Here is a 24,713-nt window from a genome sequence, read left to right as displayed (position 1 = left end):
TGTACCATAAATGAATTTTTTATGGATATCTCTGATTTATATATGAATGGTGATGACTTGCAAGTTATGCAAAATAAAATATTATCATCATTATAACGAATGTCCCCATGGAGTCAGAAGACTCATCATGGGAGACCCTATATTCACACGCTAGCTGTCATTCACATAATACCGATTGTACCTCTTCTTAAACCTGTTCACAGACAAAGCACTCAAAACCACCTCTGGCAATGCATTCCACACATTTGCTACCATCCATGCAAACAATGTAGTCCTAACACCCTTCTTAACATACTCTTACACAATTTCTAGGGATGACCTGTCATTTTCTCCGTGCCTGCACTGTAAAGAAAAAAGTCATCAGTGTCAAACTTATAAAACCCCTTTAATAACTTATATGCTTCTATCATATCTCCTCTCTTATGCCTATCTAGTTTTGAAGCCCACAGACCTTCAATCTATCCTCATAGGAAACATTCCAAAGACTTGCCACAATTTTTGCCACTCGCCTCTGAATCTACTTATTCATCACCACCATAAAATCCAGGTGACCAGATCTGTGTGCAAATAGTCCAGATGTGGTCTTATTAATACCTTTTAAAGTGGAACAATAACTTCCTTATCCCTGCTTGTCAGTGTGTTCTTCAACAACCATGTAATTTGATATGCTTTTTTTTGCCTTCTTTGTAATGTGCCTTCTGAACTTCGGTTCTCTGTCAACTTCTTGCATTTCAATTCCATCCTAGCGTTACACTTAGCCACATTAAAGTGGCAGCCATTTAACCATACTGCCAGCATAGTTAAGTCATCCTACAAGAATTCTACATCACCTTTGTTGACTATGGCTTTTCCCAGTTTAGCATCATCAGCAAACAGGTGGATATTTCTCATCAAGTTATTTCCAGTATCATTAATGTACAAATTAAACAACAGAGGACTAAGTACTGAGCTATGAGGTACATCACTAGCCACCTACCTTCTTCTAGACTCAGTTCCTCCATAAACCAATCTTTGATATTTGTTTCCAGCCACCCTCTAATCCAAACTACCAGTTTTAGATCCATTCCCATTTGCTTTAATTTATGCAAGAGTTCCATGTGGAATCCTGTCAAATGCCTTTGCAAAGTCCAGCATTATCACTGAGTAAGCATCCAGCTCCACTGTTACCTTATTATAGAAAGTAAGTTATTAGGGCAAGACTTACCCCTCACAAAACCATGTTTTTCCCCTCATAAAGTATCATGTTTCTGTCCACCCAGTCCTGAATTCTAATTTTTATGGAGTTCTCTGAAATCTTAACCACCACTCTCTATGATATACTGATTGGCTTATAATTTGCTGCTATCTTGGAGTCTCCTTTATGTAGTAGAATTATCTTCCCTTCTGTCCATTCTGTTGGAACCTTACTAGAACTCAGGCTTAAATTAAGCAGCTTGCTCAGCAGACGTGATAATTGTCTTGCACATTCTCATAACACATGGGCCGATATATCATTTAATCCTATTACAGTGTTCACATTAAAGTTCTGCAGTATACTAAGTACATCTATTTCTTCTATCTTTAGTCTATCAGTCAGTAACACATCTGACATTGCAATATCACAACCAAGATGGTACGTTTTTGCAAAATGATCACTTAGTAACTCAACTATTTGATTTGCTTTTGTTACTTCCCTACCATCAACATGTTTAAAGTCATCCTTCCATAATTATTTCTCCTTTTACTTGCCATATAGCAAAAGAATTCCTTAGGATTTCTTTTGGATTCATCAGCTACCTTCCTCTCATAACTAGCTTTAGCCGTCCTTAACCATAGAGGTCACCCTCCTTGTTTGTACCTCGTACTGCTCATGTATACTGATCATCTTTTTCTTTATACTTCCTCCACAAATTTTCTTTATCTGCAACTCCTGCTAAATAATACTATTCATTCATGTTACTCCTACTCGATTTTTCCTTCTGACTATTGGTATACAGTCTGATACTGCTTTCCTTAAACACCATTTGACAACCTCTCATGCACCATCAGCATCTTTCCCCTTCAGATTCTCATGCCGTAGCACTGCTGAAAGCTGACTTCTCAGTTTGTCATCATCACCAACTTTGTAATTCCACATATACCCTTTCATAACAGAAAATTCTGTACTTCTGACAATCTCCCAGGTTAAGACCACATGATTGCTTTCCCCAAGTGGAGAAACAGTAGTCCGCTTTTATATGCGGGAGATACATTCTAAGACATCTCGTGAATACCTGAAACCGCCGATAGTAACAAACGCTACCGGAGGTAAAGGATACTATGTCCATTTTTTTACGGAATTGAGTTTTAGGTATATTTTAATCTTTTGTTTCGTGCTCTTTTCAGTTGTGCAAAGCACTATCTCCTGTGTGTAATAATAAGCGGATTAGCCAATTTGAAATGGCACTATGCCATCATGGTATCGAGATAAAGAGCACTAAGTGGAGAAGTGGCCGTTTACTTTGAATGTGTAAAAAAAAAAAAAAAAAAAAAAAAAAAAATGGACATAGTGCCCTTTACCTCCGGTGTATAGATATATATATACACACACACACACACACACACACACACATACATGCTATGTTTTTTCCTATACATACATACTTATGATAAAGTTTAATTTATAAATTAAGCACAGTAAGAGATTAACAACAATAACTAATAATAGAATAATTATAACGGCATACTGTAATAAACGTTATCTGAATGTGAATGGAATTTTTTCAACATCAGCATACGTTTTTATTATTATTTATTTATTATTTTATGAAGTTGAGAACTTTCATCTTTTTTCAATTAAAAGGAAGCACTTTACGGCTTCTCTTTGGCATATCTGAATTACCAGCATCACTACTCTTGTGCTTTGGGATCATTATTAAGTAAGATAGGGTTACTTGACAAGCACTGCGATACTGCGACAGTTGATATGATAACCAAGAACTCAGAACAGCACACAATTTAAAACTTTTGAATTGTCTGTTACTAAAAGAAAGAGCCATATGGCATCATTTCAGCAATGTAAAATTATATAGGCAAAGTGGATACCTGAAACCGCTTAGATCTAACGTTATTTCAAAGCCAAATGTTTGTAGAAACTATGAAGGTTTTGTATGTTAACCCGAGAGCTTACGGGAATACAATCCTTGGCATCCCCGAGTTGCCTTAACTTGCACTACTTGACTTATGTAGCTCAGGCAACTTGGGGATGCTAAGGATTGTATTCTTGTAAGCTCTCAGGTCAACTTATGGAACTTTCATAGTTTCTACAAATTTGGCTTTGAAATAATGTTGGATCTAATATCCACTTTGCCTATGTAATTATAAATTGTTTATTTCTGGAATTTTCCATTCATTATTACCCTGAAACCGTGGATAAGGGGAGGACTACGGTATGTTCTCTAACGCTATGACCAGATCCAACACTCGAACCTCTTGTTCCCTCCATTACATGCTCTCTCTCTCTCTCTCTCTCTCTCTCTTAGGTAATTATCTCTTAACAGGTGTTAAACTTCATTTCTTTCCTTCCTTGTGACCATTACTTCTCTCAATGTAGGTGCTCATCGTTAAAATCCTCATAATAATTACTTGACCTGCACTCATCATCTACATTCCGTACCATCTACATTCTCCTTTATATTCCCTGGATTATATCAGCAACCAATTGCATATATCATCCTGTTGATGTATATCCCACACCAAATAGCCTCAAATGAACCACCCTCTACATGCCTGTCCTTTTGAGGCACTTCTACTCTTCGGCTATCATTAGCAAAGCCCCGTTCCCTATTCTGTCTTCTGAAAATACTGTATCCTTTCCATTCTATAACTATAGAATATTACATATGCCACAGTAAATAACTTTTTTATTATGTAAATATTTTGTCTTAAGTATCATAAGATGTCATCAGTCCAACTAACTAACAACATTAGGAATTGAATTCAAAAAAACAGTAATGCACATGCTTAAGTTGGAATCTCTCTACATATACAGTCTTGTGTTCATGGATTAAAAACTACCAGGCTGAAATTAAAATTGCTTGAATTAAAATACAGCAGATAAATTATTGAATACAATTGAGGATAACTATTTCCCACACTTTTGGAATAGTGGGACAGTTATTTCGATTAAGATTAGGTCTATGAAGTAAGGCTTCACACTTTCTTTATATAACCATTCATGTTTATATGTGGATCGATGTAATTTGCTGTTTTGCCATTGGATCCTGCAGTTAGTTTTTTCTATTACATGTTGCGCAAGGCCAGATTTGATAAGGCGATCTCAAGATGACCTTGCATAACATGGAATCGAAAATGCTAACCACAGGATCCAGTGACAAAATGCTACGTTACTACATAGATTCGCATATAAATATGAACAGTTATATAAAGAAAGTGCTGAAGCCTTACTTCATAGCCCTGATCTTAATTGAAATTACTGTCTCACTAGTTTCCAGAAGTGTGGGAAATTGTTATTCTCAATTGTATTCATTAATTTATCTGCTGTATTTTAGTTTAATTTAAGTAATTTTAATTTCAGCCTGGTAGGTTTTAATCCATGAACACATGACTGTATATATAGGATTCCAACTTAGCATGTGCACTACTGTTTTTTTTTCGAATTCAGTTCCTATTGTTGTTTGTTTGTTGTACTGATGATACATAAGATGAAATACTTACATTAATTAAAAAAAGGTTATTTATTGTAACATTCATGCTATTCTATAGAGTTATGGACACCCCACAGGTTTCACTATATAAAAAAAAAAAAAATTCCATCATATTCCCATGACTGTATCATCCTTAGTCAACCAAGTCTCACTAATTCCTACAATTTTTGGCCAAGTTGTATTATCTGACGCCAAAAATTCCTCTCACTTATTCTGAATACTTCTGGCATTACTATACATAAGCTGCAATACTCCCTTCCTCCCATAACCTTCCTTAGTGTGAATTAGCCTACTCTGTACTCCATTATCTGACATTTAGTTGCACATTCGCATTGATTATTGACCTTAGTACTGTTAACTTCTGACTATCACTTGCCTCCCCAACAAATCCCAATTCCCTGTTTTTGACCATTTACTCTATTCCTTATCAATAAATGTTCTGAACACCATGTGCCCAATCTGATTAAGTGCAAACCATCACTCTTAAAAAATTTCTTCCTTTTATCAAACTCATCCCAAACATTCATAAAATGAATATTCAGTTTCATTTCTTTACAAAAGTCTTGACACAATCTTGACATCATTCCATTTGTTATAGCAATCCTCTGTTTAATTCATCACTGTCGCATCTTGGTAGTACACTCATGATCTTTCCATTCTCACTCTTTGCATTCATTGCTATCAAGTTTTTCAAGTCCTGCCTCACAGCAAATCTTTCATTTGTTTGTGAAATTTATGCTAATTTAATAACTTATAATTTAGATACATTTTTTCTCGATTTTAAATCTGCGAAAGTTTTATTCTTTCACTAATGTCTCTTTTCTGAGCAACAGCTATTTCAATGGATAACGAGGCTAAAGATTTAATCTCGCACTCTCTGTTGTTGATCGCAAATATGTTTTGATAAGTTTTAATTTGCTAAAACTACTTTCAGCTGTTACTACCATTATAGGAATTGTCAGCAAAATTCTCAATGCAGCCCATGTATTTAAACTATATTCTGCAAATTGCTTGCTGTTAAAATTGTAAAGTTTCTAACGGTGATTTAATGTTTTCTGGAAGTAAACTGTTTAGAGATTTAATTTCTTCAAAGATTTCGTTCCCATCAATTTCACTACTATTTTCATCATTAAGAATTGAATGCAAATCCATACAATGTTTTCTTAATTCATTTAAATCGCCTATTTTAGTTAAATTAAAGAGAACTCCCTATTTTGTTCATAAGTTTTTATTTGCTCAAATCCTTAGTTTTGATGCCCCAAGCAAGTGCCCATTCAGCACACCCCTTAATCCGGCACTGCTGATACTCTTCATTTGCTTAGATATAATATAGAAGTAGTTTTATATTCTTATGCGGAAATTTATGATAATATTTAAATTGACGACAGTAGTACAAGAGAAGCAAAAACATTAGCTTTGAAAATTAAAGATAACAGATTTTTGTTTCGCATATAATCTGGTATGAATTTTGTGCAGGATCAATGTAGTAAGTAAAATATGCTAGCCGCTCAGCCTGGTTGGCTGAGTGGTTATCATATTAGTGGAACCAGGGCGAACAGTGAAAAGTCAGCTACTGGAACAAATCTGAAAACACACCCCAAATCAACATCACCAGAGTTAAAGATCGGTACTATCAACATAAGAAGCCTGAATAGAGCTAGCTGAGGAATTGGATAAGTACCAGATCGACATAATAGGGGTGACTAAAACAAAAAAGACAAAAACTGGTGAGATCTTTCTGAGCAATAAATACAACATTTTATATTCAGACAATGACAATCAAGGAAAAGAAGGAGTAGCCATAGTATTCAACACCAAATATGAGGCTAATCTTGAATGGCAGGCAGTCTAAAGTAGAGTGATGTGGGCAAATATCAGAATGAGGAACTGGACAATGAGACTTATTTGTAACTATGGTCATACAGAAAGTTCTACTAAGATAAAAGTGGAGGAATTTTTTCAGGCTTTAGAGAAAGCAACTGACACAATGAAAAAGGAAAAGTTAGTCCTTGTTGGAGATCTAAATAGCAGAGTAGGAAATGATTGTGAGACATACAAAAATATTTTGGGAAAATTTGGAGAAAATAGCAAAGCTAATAATAATGGCAAATACCTGTTGAATTTTTGCTCAGGACATGGACTGGTTATTACTAACACCTTGTTCCAACATAAAAATGTACATAAATTCACATGGAGAGAAGAGGCAAGGAATAAGAAAAGTCTTATTGACTGTGTTATTCTTGGCAGTGATGTTTTCTCTCTAGTGCAGGACACCAGAGTGTACAGAGGATTTGAAATTGGAAGCGATCACTATTTAGTCTTGAGCAGGATAAAATTGAATTCTATATTGAAAAGAATAACATGTAAGAAAGTATTAAAGCAAATAAAAGTTGGGCAGCTCTCAGATGTGGACTAAAATACACAAAGATTATTGAAGAAAAAATGAAAGAGTTTGAGAACAGGAATCAAACCTGGGAGATTCAGTGGCAAACTCTGAAGAAAACATTGATTCTGCCAGAGAGGCATGTAGTGAAGTTGTCTGCAAGGATAAAAAAATCAGAACTCCCTGGTGGACAAAGGAAGTTAAAGAGGCAGTGAAGGAAAAGAAGAAAGCATACCAAAAGTTCCTGTCAAATAAGTCAGCTTGTGCTCTTATAGAATACAGAGACAAATGCAAGAATGCTAAACACTGTGTAAAACTAGCTAAACAAAAGGCATGGGAAGACTTTAGCTTGAACATAGAAAATAAATATCAAGAAGATAGCAAAATATTCTGGAGATTGTTGAAGAAGCTTAGAAATGGAGAAAAGAGTGCTGTAAAAGGAGTTAGAGGTGATAAAGGTGACATGAAACAGGAGAAAAAGATATCCTTGAAGTATGGAGTAATTACTTCGAAAAATTGCTAAATGAAACAAGCACTGATAGCAGTGTTAAAAAAAACACTCAACAGGCATTCAGTCAGGAATATATATCCATACTTGAAGTATAAAAAGCCATCAAAGGCTTGAAATGTGGAAATGCAGCAGGAGTAGATGATATTTGACCAGAAATGCTGAAGTATTATGGTGGTATAAAAGTCTTACAGTAGCTGCACTGCATAATTAAGAAGGCCTGGACACAGGGACAAATTCCCGACAATTGGAGTAGAGCTCTCATAGTACCCATATATAAAAAGGGAAATAAAACTGAATGTGAGAGTTACATAGGTATTTCCATACTGAGTGTTCACAGTAAGATTTATCAAGTATACTTGAGAAACTGTTGAGAAGAATTGTGGAAGAAAGGAAGAAAAGCATGGTGAAGAACAAGCTGGATTCAGGCCAAATAGAGGCTGTCAGGATCTAATCTTCACTTTACGACAAATAGTTGAGAAAACATGGGAATGTAGCAAAGATCTGTTTTAAGTTTTGTCTATCTGGGAAAGGCATATGATAAGGTGCCAAGAGAGAAACTATTCAATATGCTACAGTTATATGGTGTCAATGTGGCATTATATCAAGCAATACTTAGTCTTTATTTGAGTTGCAAGTCAGCAGTTTTGAAGGAAGTACAGGAAGATGGTTTAATATTAAATCTGGTGTGAGACAAGGATGTACATTATCCCTTCTGTTATTCCTCATCTATGTGGATCACCTTATGAAGGAAAGTGGTATTAAACATGATATCAGAATTGGAGATGTTAATGTCATTTATTTGCTTTATGCGGATGATGTTTTACTTCTAAATAAATCCGCTATAAGTCTGCAAGATTCTGTGACTAAATTGAAAAACTGTTGTAATAGATATGGTATGAAGATCAGCAATAAAAAGACAAAGACAATGAAAATAGGCAGAATCGTTGAAAATGTCAACTGTGTTGTGAATATAGAACCTGTGGAACAAGTAAAACATTTCAGCTACTTAGTCACAATTTTTAGTGAAGATGGTAAATTAAATATAGAAATAGACAACAGAATCCACAATGCTGGTATGGTAGGAAGTCAATTGAATAAATTCATTTGGAATAAGAGAGAAATTAGTCGAAACACTAAATTAGCCCTATACAAGACGGTGTTCAAACATGTTTTAGCTTATGGATCTTAGAGCTGGGTTAGAAATAAAACACTTGACCAAAGACTAGATCGCAGATATGAGAGTCCTGAGAAAGATCAGAGGCGTGAACAGATGGCATCAATGGCAATATCATATTAAAAACGAGGATATTAGGAAAGAACTTGACATTGTCAGCATCCAGGAATGTGTTAGTAGAGCTAATCTCAGTTGGTATGGTCACTTAAACAGAATGTGCGAGGAAAGATTAGCAAAACGTGTTCTCTGCCAGGTTGGCAGGAAAACTACCCAGAGGAAGCCCAAGATATAGGTGGATTGATACGGTACAAAGTGCTTTAGATGATAGAAATATAAGATCTGATAATGTTGGAATCTTGACAAGTAACAGACTGATTTGGAGGAAAATTGTAGATAAGAAGTTAGTAATGATGTAAATTTTTCATGTAGTACTATCATATCCTGTACACCCCTTGAGGGTACATGGTAGGAATTTGATAATGATGATGATATTTTTGACACTTCCAGTTTCAGTAGCATATTGTGTTTTAATTACTTTCATTCTTTAAAACATATCTAATATCTAGTATTTTACTGGATAAACGGTTGGACTGTCAATGATCGCAATAGAAGGTGATATCTGTGAGAAACTAGAAACAAGTGAAATTTTGGATGAATTTGCTTCCATAGAATAAAGAAAAGTAAACTTTTAAATCTTTTAATCTTTTCATGCATTGCTTTTTCCATTAAAAATTAAATGATTCTTGTCACTGTGCAATTTTTCTAGTTTGTACATCTCTAGTTGTAATAACTCATAGCCAGTAATTGGCAACTTATGTATCTGTAATTCTAGTCTATGTGCATTTTTGTATTTTTTGTGATTTTTGCTGTGTTGTTAATATGTGTTATGAGTTTTTAACCTTTAAATTTTAACTATATTTAAAAAAAAAAAAAAAAACTATAGCTGCTCAACTTAAATTTGCATTGGGACACCAGGACCTCTACAGCCAGCACTGATTATGGGTTACAAGTTTCTACATGGAAGAGCCTTCCATGTAGAAGCCTCTATGTCAAAGCAAATGAACTTAGTTACCTGCTTTGATAAAAGCAGTTGTCAGTGAACTGTGCTTGAAAGCTTATCATAATCATCATATGTGGATTAACTTTTTTATTTTTTTTATTTTATTTTTTTACTTGAGAAGTTAGGAGCATAACACACATCATACTGCTGTTTGTCTCTTGGTACATGTGTATGTAAAAGAGATAATACAAACTGTGTTGGCATTAATGTCTACAATATCACTTGCACTGAACAGGATAGTCTACCCAATGTTTGCACCATACCATGTTGCCTCTCACTGTGACAGCTAAGGAATTTTACTTCATCAGTACACTAAGCAGGTTTTTTGCACACATATCTATGCAGATGGTTCAAAATCTGGGTCATTTGTTGGACCATGGGAAGTTTACATCTTACCATGGTGCCTTTCACTGCTAAGGAAGCTTACTTCATTAGTCCACTAAGCTCTTTTACACAGAGTGAAGTGTTCTGATTTCTTATGTCCATGCATATAGTTCAAAATCTGAGTCATCTGTTGAATATGCTGTGGTCCACATTGTCTTCTGTCAGATCAGTGCAATACCTATATTGTTGAGCTGCTTTGCATACATCTTGCTCAAAAGATGTATGCAAAAGAAAACCACTACACAGGATGTAAGATTCTTACAGTTTGGGTTCTTATAGGCTATATGCATTCTTGTATACATCCCATATCTGGTTATTCCACCATGTTCTACAATTATATCAAATTGAAGTTTGATCTACATATTGATTTGTGCTGGATCCCTAGCATGATTGGAATCAAGGGAAATGAGACTGCATATGCTAGATGTGCTCAGACTGTCTCCACTTACTTTACAAACTATAGATAGTGAATACAAGTAAAATAAACTATTATGGGTAATCATCTAGTCAGGGAGCACTAACAATAAAAATGTATGTAATCATACTAAAATTAAGCATTGGCAGTCCAGTCAGTGTAACAAGAGAGAGAGAGAGAGAGGAAGTCGCCCATATTATGCTTTGCATAGTAACTGTTGTTGCTTTACTTGAGTGGCAGGTTGTCCATCCATATACATTCAGACAAAATCTTATTTTACTTGGACAAACCTTTTTTACAAAGAATTTGTATAGTCACATTCAATCATAAATGTTTTTCACACATGCACACACACACACACACCCCACTTTGTTTAACATTTTTAATTTTTTTACTTTTTATATAATATTTTATTTACTTATTTTGATATTTATTTCTACCTTGTATATTTCTGTGATCTTTGTCACGATGCAATATGGTCTTAGTCATTCTTGTACCAGTAAGCCCCAAACTTACAAGAATGTGAAAAGAGTATTCAGAGGTCCGACAAATTTGAAAAATATATTATATTTGAGATTTATAGGTTTATTATTATCAACAGACCTCCATGGAGTCAAGAGACTTATCGTGGAAAAGAAGTTGGAACAAAAAAAAAATCCACTTCCTATCTCTTACTTCTTAGACCACAGACAATGAACAAATAATAATTCACTTCAAATCTATTATTACCACTTATTACAGCTATTCTTTTCAGAGATATGATTACAAGGTGCATTCTAGTTGCTATACAAATTCACCCTGATGATAATAAGTTTAGTTTAATCCTTTATCCAAGTGTGAGCAAACAAAGTTTGTGCCTGAAAGTATCTTCAGGACTGGGGTAAGGTAGTGCAACACCAGGCAACTCATAGCAAAGGTGGACCAAGCTAACATCACTCCTATCTCAGTATCTCCCATAATGCAAACAACATCTCCTTGCGGATATGTATAATGTTATGCATTAAGGGAAGGGCCACTACAAACTAAACTTATTATAGTCTAACCAAGTGAAAAATAAACTCTCAACATCTTTCTCCGAATCCGGAGTAATTTAATAATAAGGTTGCACACCCTTTGGCAACTCCTATAGGTTAGGATGACCTCTCATTGCTTCTGCTTTTTTTTCTCCACTACTGGGCCTGGCTCCTACTGACGAGACCTCAATAAAGGTCGAAACCGGTATGGGTAGTGGCCCTTGCCTTAATGCATAGCATTACACATATCCGCAAGGAGATGTGCTTTGCATTATGGGAGATAATGAGATAGGAGTGATGGTAGCTTGCTCCACCTTTGCAACGAGTTGCCTGGTGTTGCATTACCTTACCCCAGTCCTGAAGATCCTTTCAGGTGCAAACTTTGTTTGCTCACACTTGGATAAAGGATTAAACTAAACTTATTATAGTCTAACCAAGTGAAAAATAAACTCTCAACACCCTGATGATGTTGAAAAATTAAATAATAAAGCATTGAAACATACAGGTGTTTAAATAAATTAACCAGTGTATTCATAATGTCATAATATATGAATCTGAAATTTCTAATAATAAAATATCGACTGATCACTGCATTACATGGAGCAAAACAGGATTCTGTATGGAATTTTCTTTGAACAGAATTGACCATTCAGATCGGGATTGCAAGAAACATGAATTTTAGTGACTGCATTAGAGATTTAGGAAATACTTCTCAAAATAGATATCAATACCTTAAGTATTGAATTAACTTTACTTGCACATCTTGATCAGGTATATGCATCTTGTGTATTCTAAAGTCACATCATTTGCCTTTTATTTGCTTGTTCTCTTTGTTATACAGACCATGTCAGAGATTGGTGAAATGTCTGAATATTGCTGAAATTGCTTTAAAATGATACACATTTTAATTTTTTAAACAAATGTAACTTGTTATTATGCAATAAAACAATAGAACTATAGTAGTTCTGTCATGCTTTTGTCACAAGCTTGTTGAATAGACTTCTGTCAAATTTGTTTTTATTCATGAATGGCTAGCATCATCAGCACTATTGATAAAACCTGGCCTACAAGCAGTTATTTTCATTACACAGATATCATGTAAAAACAGCCCTGATGAGTTGTTTAGTTACTCATGTGTTTGTTGCATGAAGTTGAAAGCAAATTGATTAAAATCCGTGTCTAAATTTTTCTAGCATCAAGAAATGCAATAGCAAATTTTTACACAAACAAAAATTAACTTAAAATTATTCTTGTGATAAATTTTAGTACTCAACCATAAGTATAATAAAACTATCAAATATTAAAATTACAGCTGAGAGGCTTCAGTCCATTAATAAGATAAAGGGGGATATTTTGAATCCATCCATATTTTATAGCCAAGTGTAGAAAAATTTACCAGAACTTATGATAACATAAGTTACTCATAACCTGTCTTGTAAATTTTCAAAACTAAAGTTTTTCTACATTTGGCTAGTCTAGTTGGCTGAGTAGTTAGCATATCCACTTTCCAGCCAAAAGGCTGTTGGTTTGAATACCACCGTAGGCATAGATTTTGTGATTGTCTGGGAAAATACTAGTGGTGGTGGTGGGCCGTAGATGGCATTGGTGTAGATGATGTTGTTCGCTGTAGTTGCTGGAGAGTTGTAGAGTAGGTGCTATCCCTCAATGAGTCTTTGGACTCCTTGGAGGTGTCGTATAATAATAATATTAAATTAGTCTCTTTACTTCAATATTTGATTATGCACTTACCAAGAGTTTGCTTATGATGAATTTAGCATTTTGACATAACATTGCTATGGTATATTTAACAGAAGGCTGTCTTTTCTAAGGTTGCTTTATTTTTCTTCTATGATGAGAGAGAATACTTTGTAACACCTATCAGGCCATAATGAATGCATTAATAAAAGCTGAATGTGTGTCGATTAAATAGTGAGCTAAGGCAACTCTGATGTTAAAGGTTATGTTCTCATAAGCTCTTTGGTAAATTTTTGAAACTGTTTCATTCTTCATTTGGCTATAAAATATGGTTGGAACCGTTAATTCTCCATTTTAATATAATAAAATTGTCATTAAATATTTTAGGAAACATTTATTAAAAAAAGCCCAAAAAACTACAGCATAACAATCAGAAAAAATATTACATTTATTTTCTCAAATAACAAAATATTTGAGAAAATTTTATTTTAAATTACAAAATATAGAGAATAAGTACAGAATTATTAATCAACCTGAATTCACGATAAATTAGATGTAGGAAAATAAATTTTTTTGCATTTTTGGTAGAAGCCGATGTTTGATGTCTTTATAAATATTTCCCCTTCTGAAAAACTCTTTCGATGAATGTATTAGCTAGTGCCAAAAGAAATTTTCTCTGATAAATTGTACTGTACAATAAGTTTTATTAGTCTCTTGAAAATTTTTCTTTCTTTAAAAAGTTAAGTATGGTCTGTTATCTAATGCAATCATTTCACCCATTGCATAATGCAAAGACATGCATTTGTCATCTGCATCCTTTTTATAGATTATTTGTTAACGTCAAATAATGTGGTTTTGGCGGATTTATTTTAGATTTGACTGTGTGCTTGTTCATGCTTTGTGGTTTGATATTCAGTTTCATTTTGTTTTGCAGATTTATTGCTGTTAGGTAGAATTATCAAGTATGATTTATAAAGTATGAATTAATGAAGTATGATTAATCAGATATGTGTACTACTTTTTTCCTGTGTCACCCAGATATTTTGTTATTTGCATATTTTACAATATATCTTGCAAATTTTGAATCTTCATATAAATCATAAAACTTCTGTATATTGCTCTTTTATTATTTATGGCCCAAACTCTACTCTTCATCAGTATTTTACGACAAATTTTAATACTTCATAATATGAACTACTTCTAAGACTGCATAATGTAAACTAAAAAAAAAAAATCACCAAAGAAACAGCCTATATATAGCAAACTCAACAATCATTTATATTCGGTCATGCAAAATAAGCAGATTTTTCTTTTTTCTTGATTCATTGCATTTGTTATAACATATGTAACAGGAATTTTTATGCTTCGGCCAGCCAAATACCTAATCTTTCTATCATCATCATCAAATTCCTGCCATGTACCCTCAAGAGGTGTACAGGATATGACAGTACTACATGAAAAAATTACATCATTACTAACTTCCTATCTACAATTTTCCTCCAAATCAGTCTGTTACTTGTCAAGACTCCAACATTATCAGATCTTATATTTCTATCGTCTAAGGCACTTTGTACCGTATCAATCCACTTATATCATGGTCTTCCTCTGGGTCGTTTTCCTGCCAACCTGGCAGAGAACACTTGTTTTGCTAATCTTTCCTCTCCCATTCTATTTAAGTGACCATACCACCTGAGATTAGCTCTGCTAATTCATTCCTGGATGCTGACAATGTCAATTTCTTTCTTAATATCCTCATTTTTAATATGATATTGCCATTGATACCATCTGTTCACACCTCTAATCTTTCTCAGGACTCTCATATCTGCGGTCTCTAGTCTTTGGTCAAGTGTTTTACTTCTGACCCAGCTCTCAGATCCATAAGTTAAAACTGGTTTGAACACTGTCTTGTATACAGCTAATTTAGTGTTCCGACTAATTTCTCTCTTATTCCATATGAATTTATTCAATTGACTTCCCACCATGCCAGCTTTGCTGATTCTGTTGTCTATTTCTATATTTAATTTACCATCTTCAGTAGAAATCGTGCCTAAGTAGCTGAAATGTTTTACTCGTTCCACAGGTTCTCCATTTACAACACAGTTGACATTTTCAATGATTCTGCCTATTTTCATTGTCTTTGTCTTTTTATTGCTGACCTTCATACCATATCTATTACAACAGCAATTGAATTTAGTCAGAGAATCTTGCAGACTTGTAGCGGATTTATTTAGAAGTATAACATCATCCGCATAAAGCAAAGAGCTGACATTAACATCTCCAATTTTGATATCAGGTTTAATACCACTTTCCTTCATAATGTGATCCATATAGATAATGAATAACAGAGGGGATAATGTACATCCTTGTCTCACACCAGATTTAACATTAAACCATCTTCCTGTACTTCCTTCAATTCTAACTGCTGACTTACAACTCAAATAAAGACTAAGTATTGCTTGATATAATGTCCCATTGACACCATATAACTGCAGCGTATTGAATAGCTTCTCTCTTGGCACCTTGTCATATGCCTTTTCCAAATCGACAAAACTTAAATACAGATCTTTGTTATATTCCCATGCTTTCTCGACTATTTGTCGTAAAGTGAAGATCTGATCCTGACAGCCACTATTTGGCCTGAATCCAGCTTGTTCTTCACCAAGCTTTTCTTCCACAATTCTTCTCAACCATTTCTCAAGTATACTTGCATAGATCTTGCCAGGAACACTCAGTAGGGAAATACCTCTGTAATTCTCACATTCAGTTTTATTTCTCTTTTTATATATGGGTACTATGAGAGCTCTACTCCAATCATCGGGAATTCGTCCCTCTGTCCAGGCTTTCTGAACTATGCAGTGCAGCCACTGTAAGACTTTTATACCACCATACTTCAGCATTTCTGGTCGAATATCATCTACTCCTGGTGCCTTTCCACATTTCAAGCCTTTGATGGCTTTTTCTACTTCAAGTATGGATATGTATTCCTGACTGCATGCCTGGTCAGTGTTTTTTATCACTGTGCTGTCATCACTGCTTGTTTCATTTAGCAGTTTTTCAAAGTAATTACTCCATACTTCAAGGATATCTTTTTCTCCCGTTTTCATGTCACCTTTATCATCTCTAATTCCTTTTACAGCACTCTTTCCTCCATTCCTAAGCTTCTTCAACAACCTCCAAAATATTTTGCCACCTTCTTGATATTTATTTTCTATATTCTTGCCAAAGTCCTCCCATGACTTTTGTTTAGCTAGTTTTACACACTGTTTAGCTTTCTTACATTTGTCTCTGTATTCTGTAAGAGTAAAAGCTGACTTATTTGTCAGGAACTTTTGATAGGCTTGCTTCTTTTCCTTCACTGCCTCTTTAACTTCCTGTGTCACCCAGGGAGTTCTGATTTTTTTTATCCTTACAGACAACCTCACCACATGCCTCTCTGGCAGAATCGATCAATGTTTTCTTCAGAGTTTGCCACTGAATATCCAAGGTTTAATTCCTGTTCTCAAACTCTTTCATTTTCTTTTCAATAATCTTTCTGTATTTTAGTCTACAGTTCACATCTGAGAGCTGCTCAACTTTTATTCGCTTTAAAACTTTCTTACATGTTATTCTTTTCAATATGAAATTCAATTTTATCCTGCTCAAGACTAAATAGTGATCACTTCCAATTTCAAATCCTCTGTACACTCTGGTGTCCTGCACCAGGGAGAAAACATCATTATCAACAATAACATAGTCAATGAGACTTTTCTTATTCCTAGCCTCTTCTCTCCATGTGAATTTGTGCACATTTTTATGTTGGAACATGGTGTTAGTAATAACCAGTCCATGTCCTGAGCAGAAATCCAACAGATATTTGCCATTATTATTAGCTTTGCTCTTTTCTCCAAATTTTCCCAAAATATTTTTGTATGTCTCACAATCATTTCCTACTGTGCTATTTAGATCCCCAACAAGGACCAACTTTTCCTTTTTCATTGTGTCAGTTGCTTTTTCTAAAGCGTCAAAAAATACCTTAGTAGAACCTTCTGTGGGACCATAGGCACAAATAAGTCTCATTGTCCAGTTCCCCATTCTCATATTTGCCCACATTACTCTACTTGAGACTGACTGCCATTCAAGAAGATTAGCTTCGTATTTTGTGTTGAATACTATGGCTACTCCTTCTTTTCCTTGATTGTCATTGCCTGAATATAACATTTTGTATTTATTGCTCAGAAAGATCTCACCAGTTTTGGTCTTTTTTGTTTCAGTCACCCCTATTATGTCGATCTGGTACTTATCTAATTCCTCAGCTAGCTCCATTTCTTTGCCATTCAGGCTTCTTACGTTGATAGTACCGATCTTTAACTCTGGTGATGTTGAGTTGGGGTTTGTTTTCAGATTTGTTCCAGTAGCTGACTTTTCGCTGTTCGTCTTGGTTCCCTGGCAAAAACAACGGGGACCTTGTTTAACTGGGCGATGCCCCAGCCGGCATGAAATTTTGTCATGTTGTACCATCATTTTTTATTTTGGTTTAACCAATAAGAATACAGTTTGGTCAGCTAAATCCCAAATTGCCAGCCCATCCTTGTTCGTTCAGTATCAAAGTAGATACCTAACAGGGTGCACCACGAGAAGGTGAGGATTGGACATTAGGTCAGAAGCCCTGGTCGGTTCTCCGCAGTCCTTGAAAGCTATGTGGAGGTCTCCTCTCAGTTATACAGCTTTGACCCTTAAGCACCCCTAATCTTTCTACTGATGGCCAAAGCTGAATATCTGAAAAATGTGCTGAATTTGCCAAATACTGAAGCAAAACAAAATATTTGGCACATCCATAATTAGCACTGCAGTCTTCACATGCATTCAATCTTTGATTGATTATCCTTGCTCATTTCTCCTTTTAGTCCTTCTAGACACAATTATCTGTTCAAGTGACATATAGTGGTTTATGCCAAATTTTGCATCTCTCAATATTCACATGTCCCTCACACTGTAGCATCTCTGTCGTTTTGTAATCAGATGGTTGTAATAGATTGTAAACCTTTTGTATGCAACACCTAGGTAAAAATCAGTGTGCTGGAAGTATGAATTCATCAGCTGGCAGTCCTGTGCTTTGCACAATGTGATCAATCATTATCATTACTATTCGGCCTCACTAAAAGGTTCATGTGTTAAATTCCCAATCCTTTGACCAGAACTGCCATTTCTGCATTTTAAGTCCCCAAAGACAAGAAGCTCTCGGTTATCTGTACATGTCTCTATCAGTTCACTCAACTGCTCAAAATACTCATCTTTGAGTGCATCATCTGTCGGTGTGTATTTTTCTGTGATTATCATTTGCACTCCATAAACATTGAGTACTACCTTTTAGTAACTGTTCATTGACTTCCTCCCACCTTTTAATAGAGGTTTTCAATTTTTTTTTTTTATCCACAAAGAGATTCCAGCTCTTGATCTGCTTGCCTTATCCATGCCACTCCAGATGTGTATGTAACCACTGAGAACCTTAATTCCAGTACCTTTCTCTCTCTCTTTTTTTTTTTTTTGTCACTTAATCTAATTTTTATTAATAGCTCATTTTAACACAGTCTGTTTGTAGCCAATTTCATTTACTAAATTTTTGTCAAGTTCTGCCTTTCCCTTGTGGATATTTAGCAATAAGTTTTTTACATAAGAGGTTCCAGCTTTGCTCAGACCCTAACTGGAGGATAAAAATTTTATTTTTGGAGTGTACCTTCTCCCAGCCAGTAGTGAACAAACACTAGAATGTACCAGGCCACAGAGAGAGGGACCTCTTTGCCCCGTGAGCTCTTTCTACCCATACAAAGAAAGCTTAAGGTAAGAAAAGGAAAGACTTCAAGCCCTTGACTGGTCTAATAGCATTGGAATCGGAAGTGAACAGGAGTTGGAAATATGAGACCAAACAGGAAAGGGCTCTGTCTCAAAGAGAGCAAACCCATCTAGGAGACCTTAGGGATTCCACTATCCTTATTAGCAAGATGATAATACCTAGGTTCATGGGTCCTTATTCAATATATTTGGACCACCCCACCATATCTGATGGGATCCTCCATCTGCTGCCCAGGGGAAAGAGCTCTCCAGAAATCAGGGTCCTCTGTATGAACACATCTGTTTTATACAAGATTCTTTCCTTTATTTGCTTTTATAAGGTTACAAGGACGCCAATGAACCTCTGTGAAGAACAATGGACAAATCAGTGGAAGAGGATTCATATCCCAATGGTGAAATGTGCAGAAGAATCTTCAGAGGAGCAGACATCTATAAACAACCTGAGTTCAGCTGGCAATACCTGGTTAGGGCACTTACCCAGGGTTACAAGGAAAAATAAAGGATTCATTCCTCTGACAAAGGGAAGCAACTTTGTCAGTACTGACACAAGGTTGAAGTCTCATGATGATATTAAAGCTTGTGATTAGAAAATTGCAGATGGCAATGCAGTTTATTGTGTATGTCTGTAATACTGCAGAGCAGAAAGCAAATGGAGAAACTGCTGCTCTATTCTCTCCAGACTAATCACCATGGTGAGCAAATCTACACAAATGGCCCCAACTTCCCGATGTCCCTTAAATGGGATAGGGTTGCTAAGAATCTTTGGGCTCAGAATGGCGTCTCCGCTAAAACTAGGAACCTGGAATGTCAGAACCTTGTACGAAGCAGGTAACCTAAGAAACACTATCCAGAAAATGAAAAAACTTGGAATTGGGATTTTAGGAATGAGTGAAGTTAGGTGGCCTGGATCAGGCCAAACACAAGTTGATGATATTACAATGTACCACTCTGGAAATAGTGAAAACAGTCATCAAAACAGTGTTGGAATAATATTAAAACAATGATGCCAATAAGTTACTGTTGACTTTCATCCCCTACTTAGGATCTTGTTATTAAAACTGAAAGGTCAACCAGTAGATATCAATCTTATAAAGTTCTATGCCCCGACTGCTGACAAGAATGATACCGAGATTGGAGAATTCTATGATCAGTTAAAAGAACTAATGAAAAATACAAAGAAACATGATATTAACATCATCATGAGTGATTTCAGTGCTAAAGTTGGGAAAAGTAGAAGTGGAGATATAGTTGACAAACATGGACTAGAAACAAGAAATGAGAGGAGACTGTCTTATTCAATTCTTCCAAGAAGAGGAAGTAATAATCACAAACACATGGTTTAAGCTACTGCTCCAAAGACTATGTACTTGGCAATCACCACAGGATAATAATACAAATATAGTCAGAAACCGAATTGATTACTTGCTAATTAATTAACGATTTTGAATTTCCATAAAGAGTACAAAAACCTATCCTAGTGTAGATATTGCTTCTGATCATAATCTACTGGTGACAGAGTTAAAACTTAGACTGAAAGCTATACTTTCAGTCTAAGTGATGTCAACAAAAAAGTTTAATCTAGGAAAGTTAAAAAATACCCAGAGATAAGAAAAAAATTGAGTGAAGATCTGAATCAAGAGATAGTACTTATCAAGGATGATGATGATGTCAACAAGGGTTGATGAATCGTGGGACCAATTAAAATCTGTCTTCATAGAGAAATGTGCCAATACTTTGCGATCTGATAGAGCAGTAAAAAAGGAGGATTGGAATACTGACAAAAAATTCTTTCTCTCATGGATTAACGTAGACAATATAAAAATCATAGTCCAACAAAATATAAAGAGGTTCAGAAAATTATTAAAGGCAAGATCAAAGAAGCAAAAGAAATTTGGATGAGCACCTCCGTAGCGCAATTGGAAGAACGACGGTACATCGCGCCCTTTGATTGGAATAGGCCTAAGTTTGATTCTCGTTGCGACGGGAGGAATCTTTATCTGGACGATTTCAATCGAAGGTGAGTTAGCCAATCTCATACGGAGGTAGCAGGGTTTTTTCCCCCAGAAACTCGGGTTTTTCATCCCGCATACAGACAAATCAGCCCTTCAGAACACACACAATTTACAGACAAAAAATACTAGTTGTGGTGGGCAGTAGATGGCATTGATGGAGATGATTCGTAGTAGAGGTTTGGTGTAGTGGTTGAGACAGTTGTAGGTATCCTCCCGCAATGAGTCTTCGTACCCCTTGGAGGTGTCAGGAATAATAATGAAAAATATAAAACAATAGAATTTCTACAGGAAAAGCATGACAGTTTTAATCTATGCAAAAAGCTGAAAGTGACCTTAGGTATATTTAAGAAAAAGCAACTGTGTGTCCTTTGAAACAAAAAGGGAGAAATAATGTCTGATAAGGATGATAAAATACAAGAATGGATGAAATATGTTGAAGAATCTTTACTGATAACAGACAAAACCCAGAAAATACTTATGAACAGATGGAAGGTCGCATTCTGAGATCAGAGGTAGAATATGTACTGAACTCAGCTAAAAATGGTGAAGCCTTAGGTCCTAATAGAATACTAGCGGAAATAGTAAAGTCATTAGAAGGCAACAACATTACTATATTACTATACTTTACTATATAGTAAAACAACTTAATGAGATATATGATACAGGCATCCTCAAGACTGGTTACAGTCAACCTTCATCTTGCTACCTGAAAAAGCAAATGCAAATACTTGTAATGACTATTGGATGATCAGTGTAATGGGTCATGTTCTCAAAATGTTTCTGAAAATAATTCAAAAAAGAATATACAGAAAATGTGAAGACGCCTTCAATGATACCCAGTTCGGCTTTAGAAGTGATTTGGGTACGAGAGAAGCTCTTTCCTGTTCTCAAATCTTATTTCAAAAATATAGTGACCAAAACAAGGAAGTATTCATTTGCTTCATCGACTTTGAGAAGGCGTTTGGCAAAATCCAACATATTAAAATGATTGAATTATTAAAAAGAATTGGATTAGATGGTAAAGACATCAGGATCATCGAAAACATATTGGAATCAAAAGTCATCTGTTCAAGTTGATGATGCTATTACAGACTCAATTATCATCAAATGAGAGGAGTAAGGCAAGGATATATGTTGTCACCTCTCATTTTTAACATATACACTGAAGCTATATTTCAAAAAAAATCTTGAAAGGAAGGGATTAATGTAAATGGTGAAATCATCAAAACATCTGATATGCTGATGACACAGCTTTCCTGGCTGACAATATTCAGGATCTTCAAAATATTCTGGAACTAGTGAACGAAGAGAGTGAAAAAACAGGATTAAGAATGAATATCTCCAAAACTAAATTCATGGTCATAAGCGAGAAACCAATTCATAATTCAGCACTTTTTTTTAAATGGGACCTCGGATGCTGGTTAAATGGAGAATGCAATCCTGAAATGGAAAGAAAAATTAGAATTGAAATGTTAAGAAAAATTTTTTTTTTTCCTGATGAAATCAACACTGTGTAACAGCAATTTAAATTTAGAGCTTAGAGTACATTTGGTTATATGCTATGTATGGTCTGTACTGTTGTACAATGTAGAAACTTGGACTTTGAAGGTAACATCCATTTGAAAAAAAAAAAAAGTGAAGCTTTGGAGATGTGATTATACTGACTAATGTTAAAAACCCCATGAACAGCAAAAACGTCCAATCAAGTAGTACTGAAACAAATGGGGAAATCGTGAACGTTTTGATACCATAAAAAGAAGAAAAACTGCATATCTTGATCACCTACTTTGTAATGAAAAATATGATACTTCAGTTGATTATAAAAGGGAAGAGAGGACAAGGAAGATGAAGAAAATCTTGGCTGGCAGACATCAGATAGTGGACTGGCATGATCTCTGAGGAACTGTTCAGAGTGGCTGAGGATCATTCAAAATTTGCCAAGGTGGTCACTGACCTCCAATAGGAGATGGTACTCAAAGAAGAAGATAAAGTTACAATAAATAATATTGGTACAAAGTAAATTTAGTCAGTTGGAATCCAAGTGTTTCCAACCAACAAAGCCCTTTGGTTAGAAAAACCTGGGTTCTAATCCTATCTAGGATGTGAAGAAACTTTATCAGGGCATATCAAGTTGATGTTGATTTATTCAATCTTACATGGAGGTGGCATTGTTTTCCCTCTCATAAACTCATGTTTTTCATCCTCCAAACACTGAAACTGGCCAACAGAGCAGACCCAATTTACTCAAATGTTTAAACATAAGTTTGACCACTTTATTCTAAAATTATGGTAATGAAAAGCCAATCTTAGCACATCATGAGCCTCAGAGATCTGTAAGTGCTGTGATTATTATTACACAGTCAAGTTGAGTGTAATTTAAATGTATCTTTTATCTTCACTATTTTAGCAGCCACTAGTTTTGAAATGTGAGTTATTGAATTATGTTATTGCACAGTTAATGATTATTTGATGAATATTTGTAGGATTTTATGGAAGGCCTTGGACTCCTGAACAAAGAAGAGATTTGTTTGAAAAGTAAGTTTTAGCAGAATTGTACGCATAGTTCTTTTTCTTGTTTATAATTTGGAAATATCATGAGTTAGAAAATTCCCAATAGTGGTTTTAAAGTAGGTTACAATTTTAATGAATGTATACTATCCAAATTATATACATTTCTTGATATTGTTTAATTCATCAACCATTATGTTAGATAGGGTCATTTCCTTGCTACCATAACCAGTTTCATAAGGATCATATTACATTAATATGCTTACAGTATCTTCACAAAAGTACTGTTTCATAATGTATATTAGGTTTAAATGTTAATGAATGTGAATTTTTGCTGTCTTGAAATATGATTTATGCAAATATTGTTTATGAAGTCCAGTATATTATTTTGTATTCCATTTCATTCATGTTGATATTACTAATGGAAGACCATGTGTTACTTAGTATGAACTCTCCCCCCCCCCCAAAAAAAAAATTCCATTATTTTTATTGCACTGAGTTATTGTGCTTAACATCTCTCCTATCACTTTAAACTTTAAGAGTATTTAGAGATTAAGACTATGTAGAGCATTTTTGTTTCTGCACCATATTATCCCTTTTTTTTTAATTTTTGTGCTATTAAATCCAAATTTGATGTATAAGGGATCTTTGGCAATCTAAAATATAGACGACAGCTTTCTTAAAGGTATAGTGCCATACACTTATTAAACAATCACATGCATGCAACTTTTTTTTAATAAGTGTGCTTATTAAAAATTCCTTTTGCATCACTGGTAGAACATCACTGTTTTATCAGTGATGTTTTTCAGTACTTAGTCAATTCTTGGCTCTCCCCTTCCCCCCTTTTTTTTCATAGTTTTCTAATTACATTTTTATTAGTATGGCATTATACTAATTTTTTTAATCAAGGTCTTCTTGAGATATTCTGATTTTTGCTTCTTTTGTTTATCTCCTTAGAAACAGACTCTTAAAATACATGTATAGCTTGTGTGATGTGAGGGATAATATATGCATAGTCATCATATAGACAAGTCCTGTTTGCTT

The 24,713-nt window shown here is 34.9% G+C and overlaps 1 protein-coding gene across 2 annotated transcripts in view; it reads left to right on the top strand.

Annotated features, from left to right (window-relative positions):
• Oga (O-GlcNAcase) overlaps nt 1–24,713 on the top strand; it is a 375,302-nt gene that overhangs the window by 19,567 nt on the left and 331,022 nt on the right. For both annotated transcript variants that reach the window (XM_090392376.1, XM_090392375.1), the window contains exon 2: nt 23,645–23,696. In XM_090392376.1, the coding sequence (XP_090248502.1) occupies nt 23,645–23,696 (52 nt within the window). The remainder of the gene's footprint in view (nt 1–23,644; nt 23,697–24,713) is intronic.

The sequence above is a fragment of the Typopeltis vanoorti genome, chromosome 5, assembly GCF_054136105.1.
Source record: "Typopeltis vanoorti isolate ZY-2024b chromosome 5, IOZ_Tvanoo_1.0, whole genome shotgun sequence".
Taxonomy (NCBI): domain Eukaryota; kingdom Metazoa; phylum Arthropoda; class Arachnida; order Uropygi; family Thelyphonidae; genus Typopeltis; species Typopeltis vanoorti.
The sequence above is the reverse complement of the archived record's forward strand: the minus strand, read 5'-3'. Positions and strand labels throughout refer to the sequence as shown.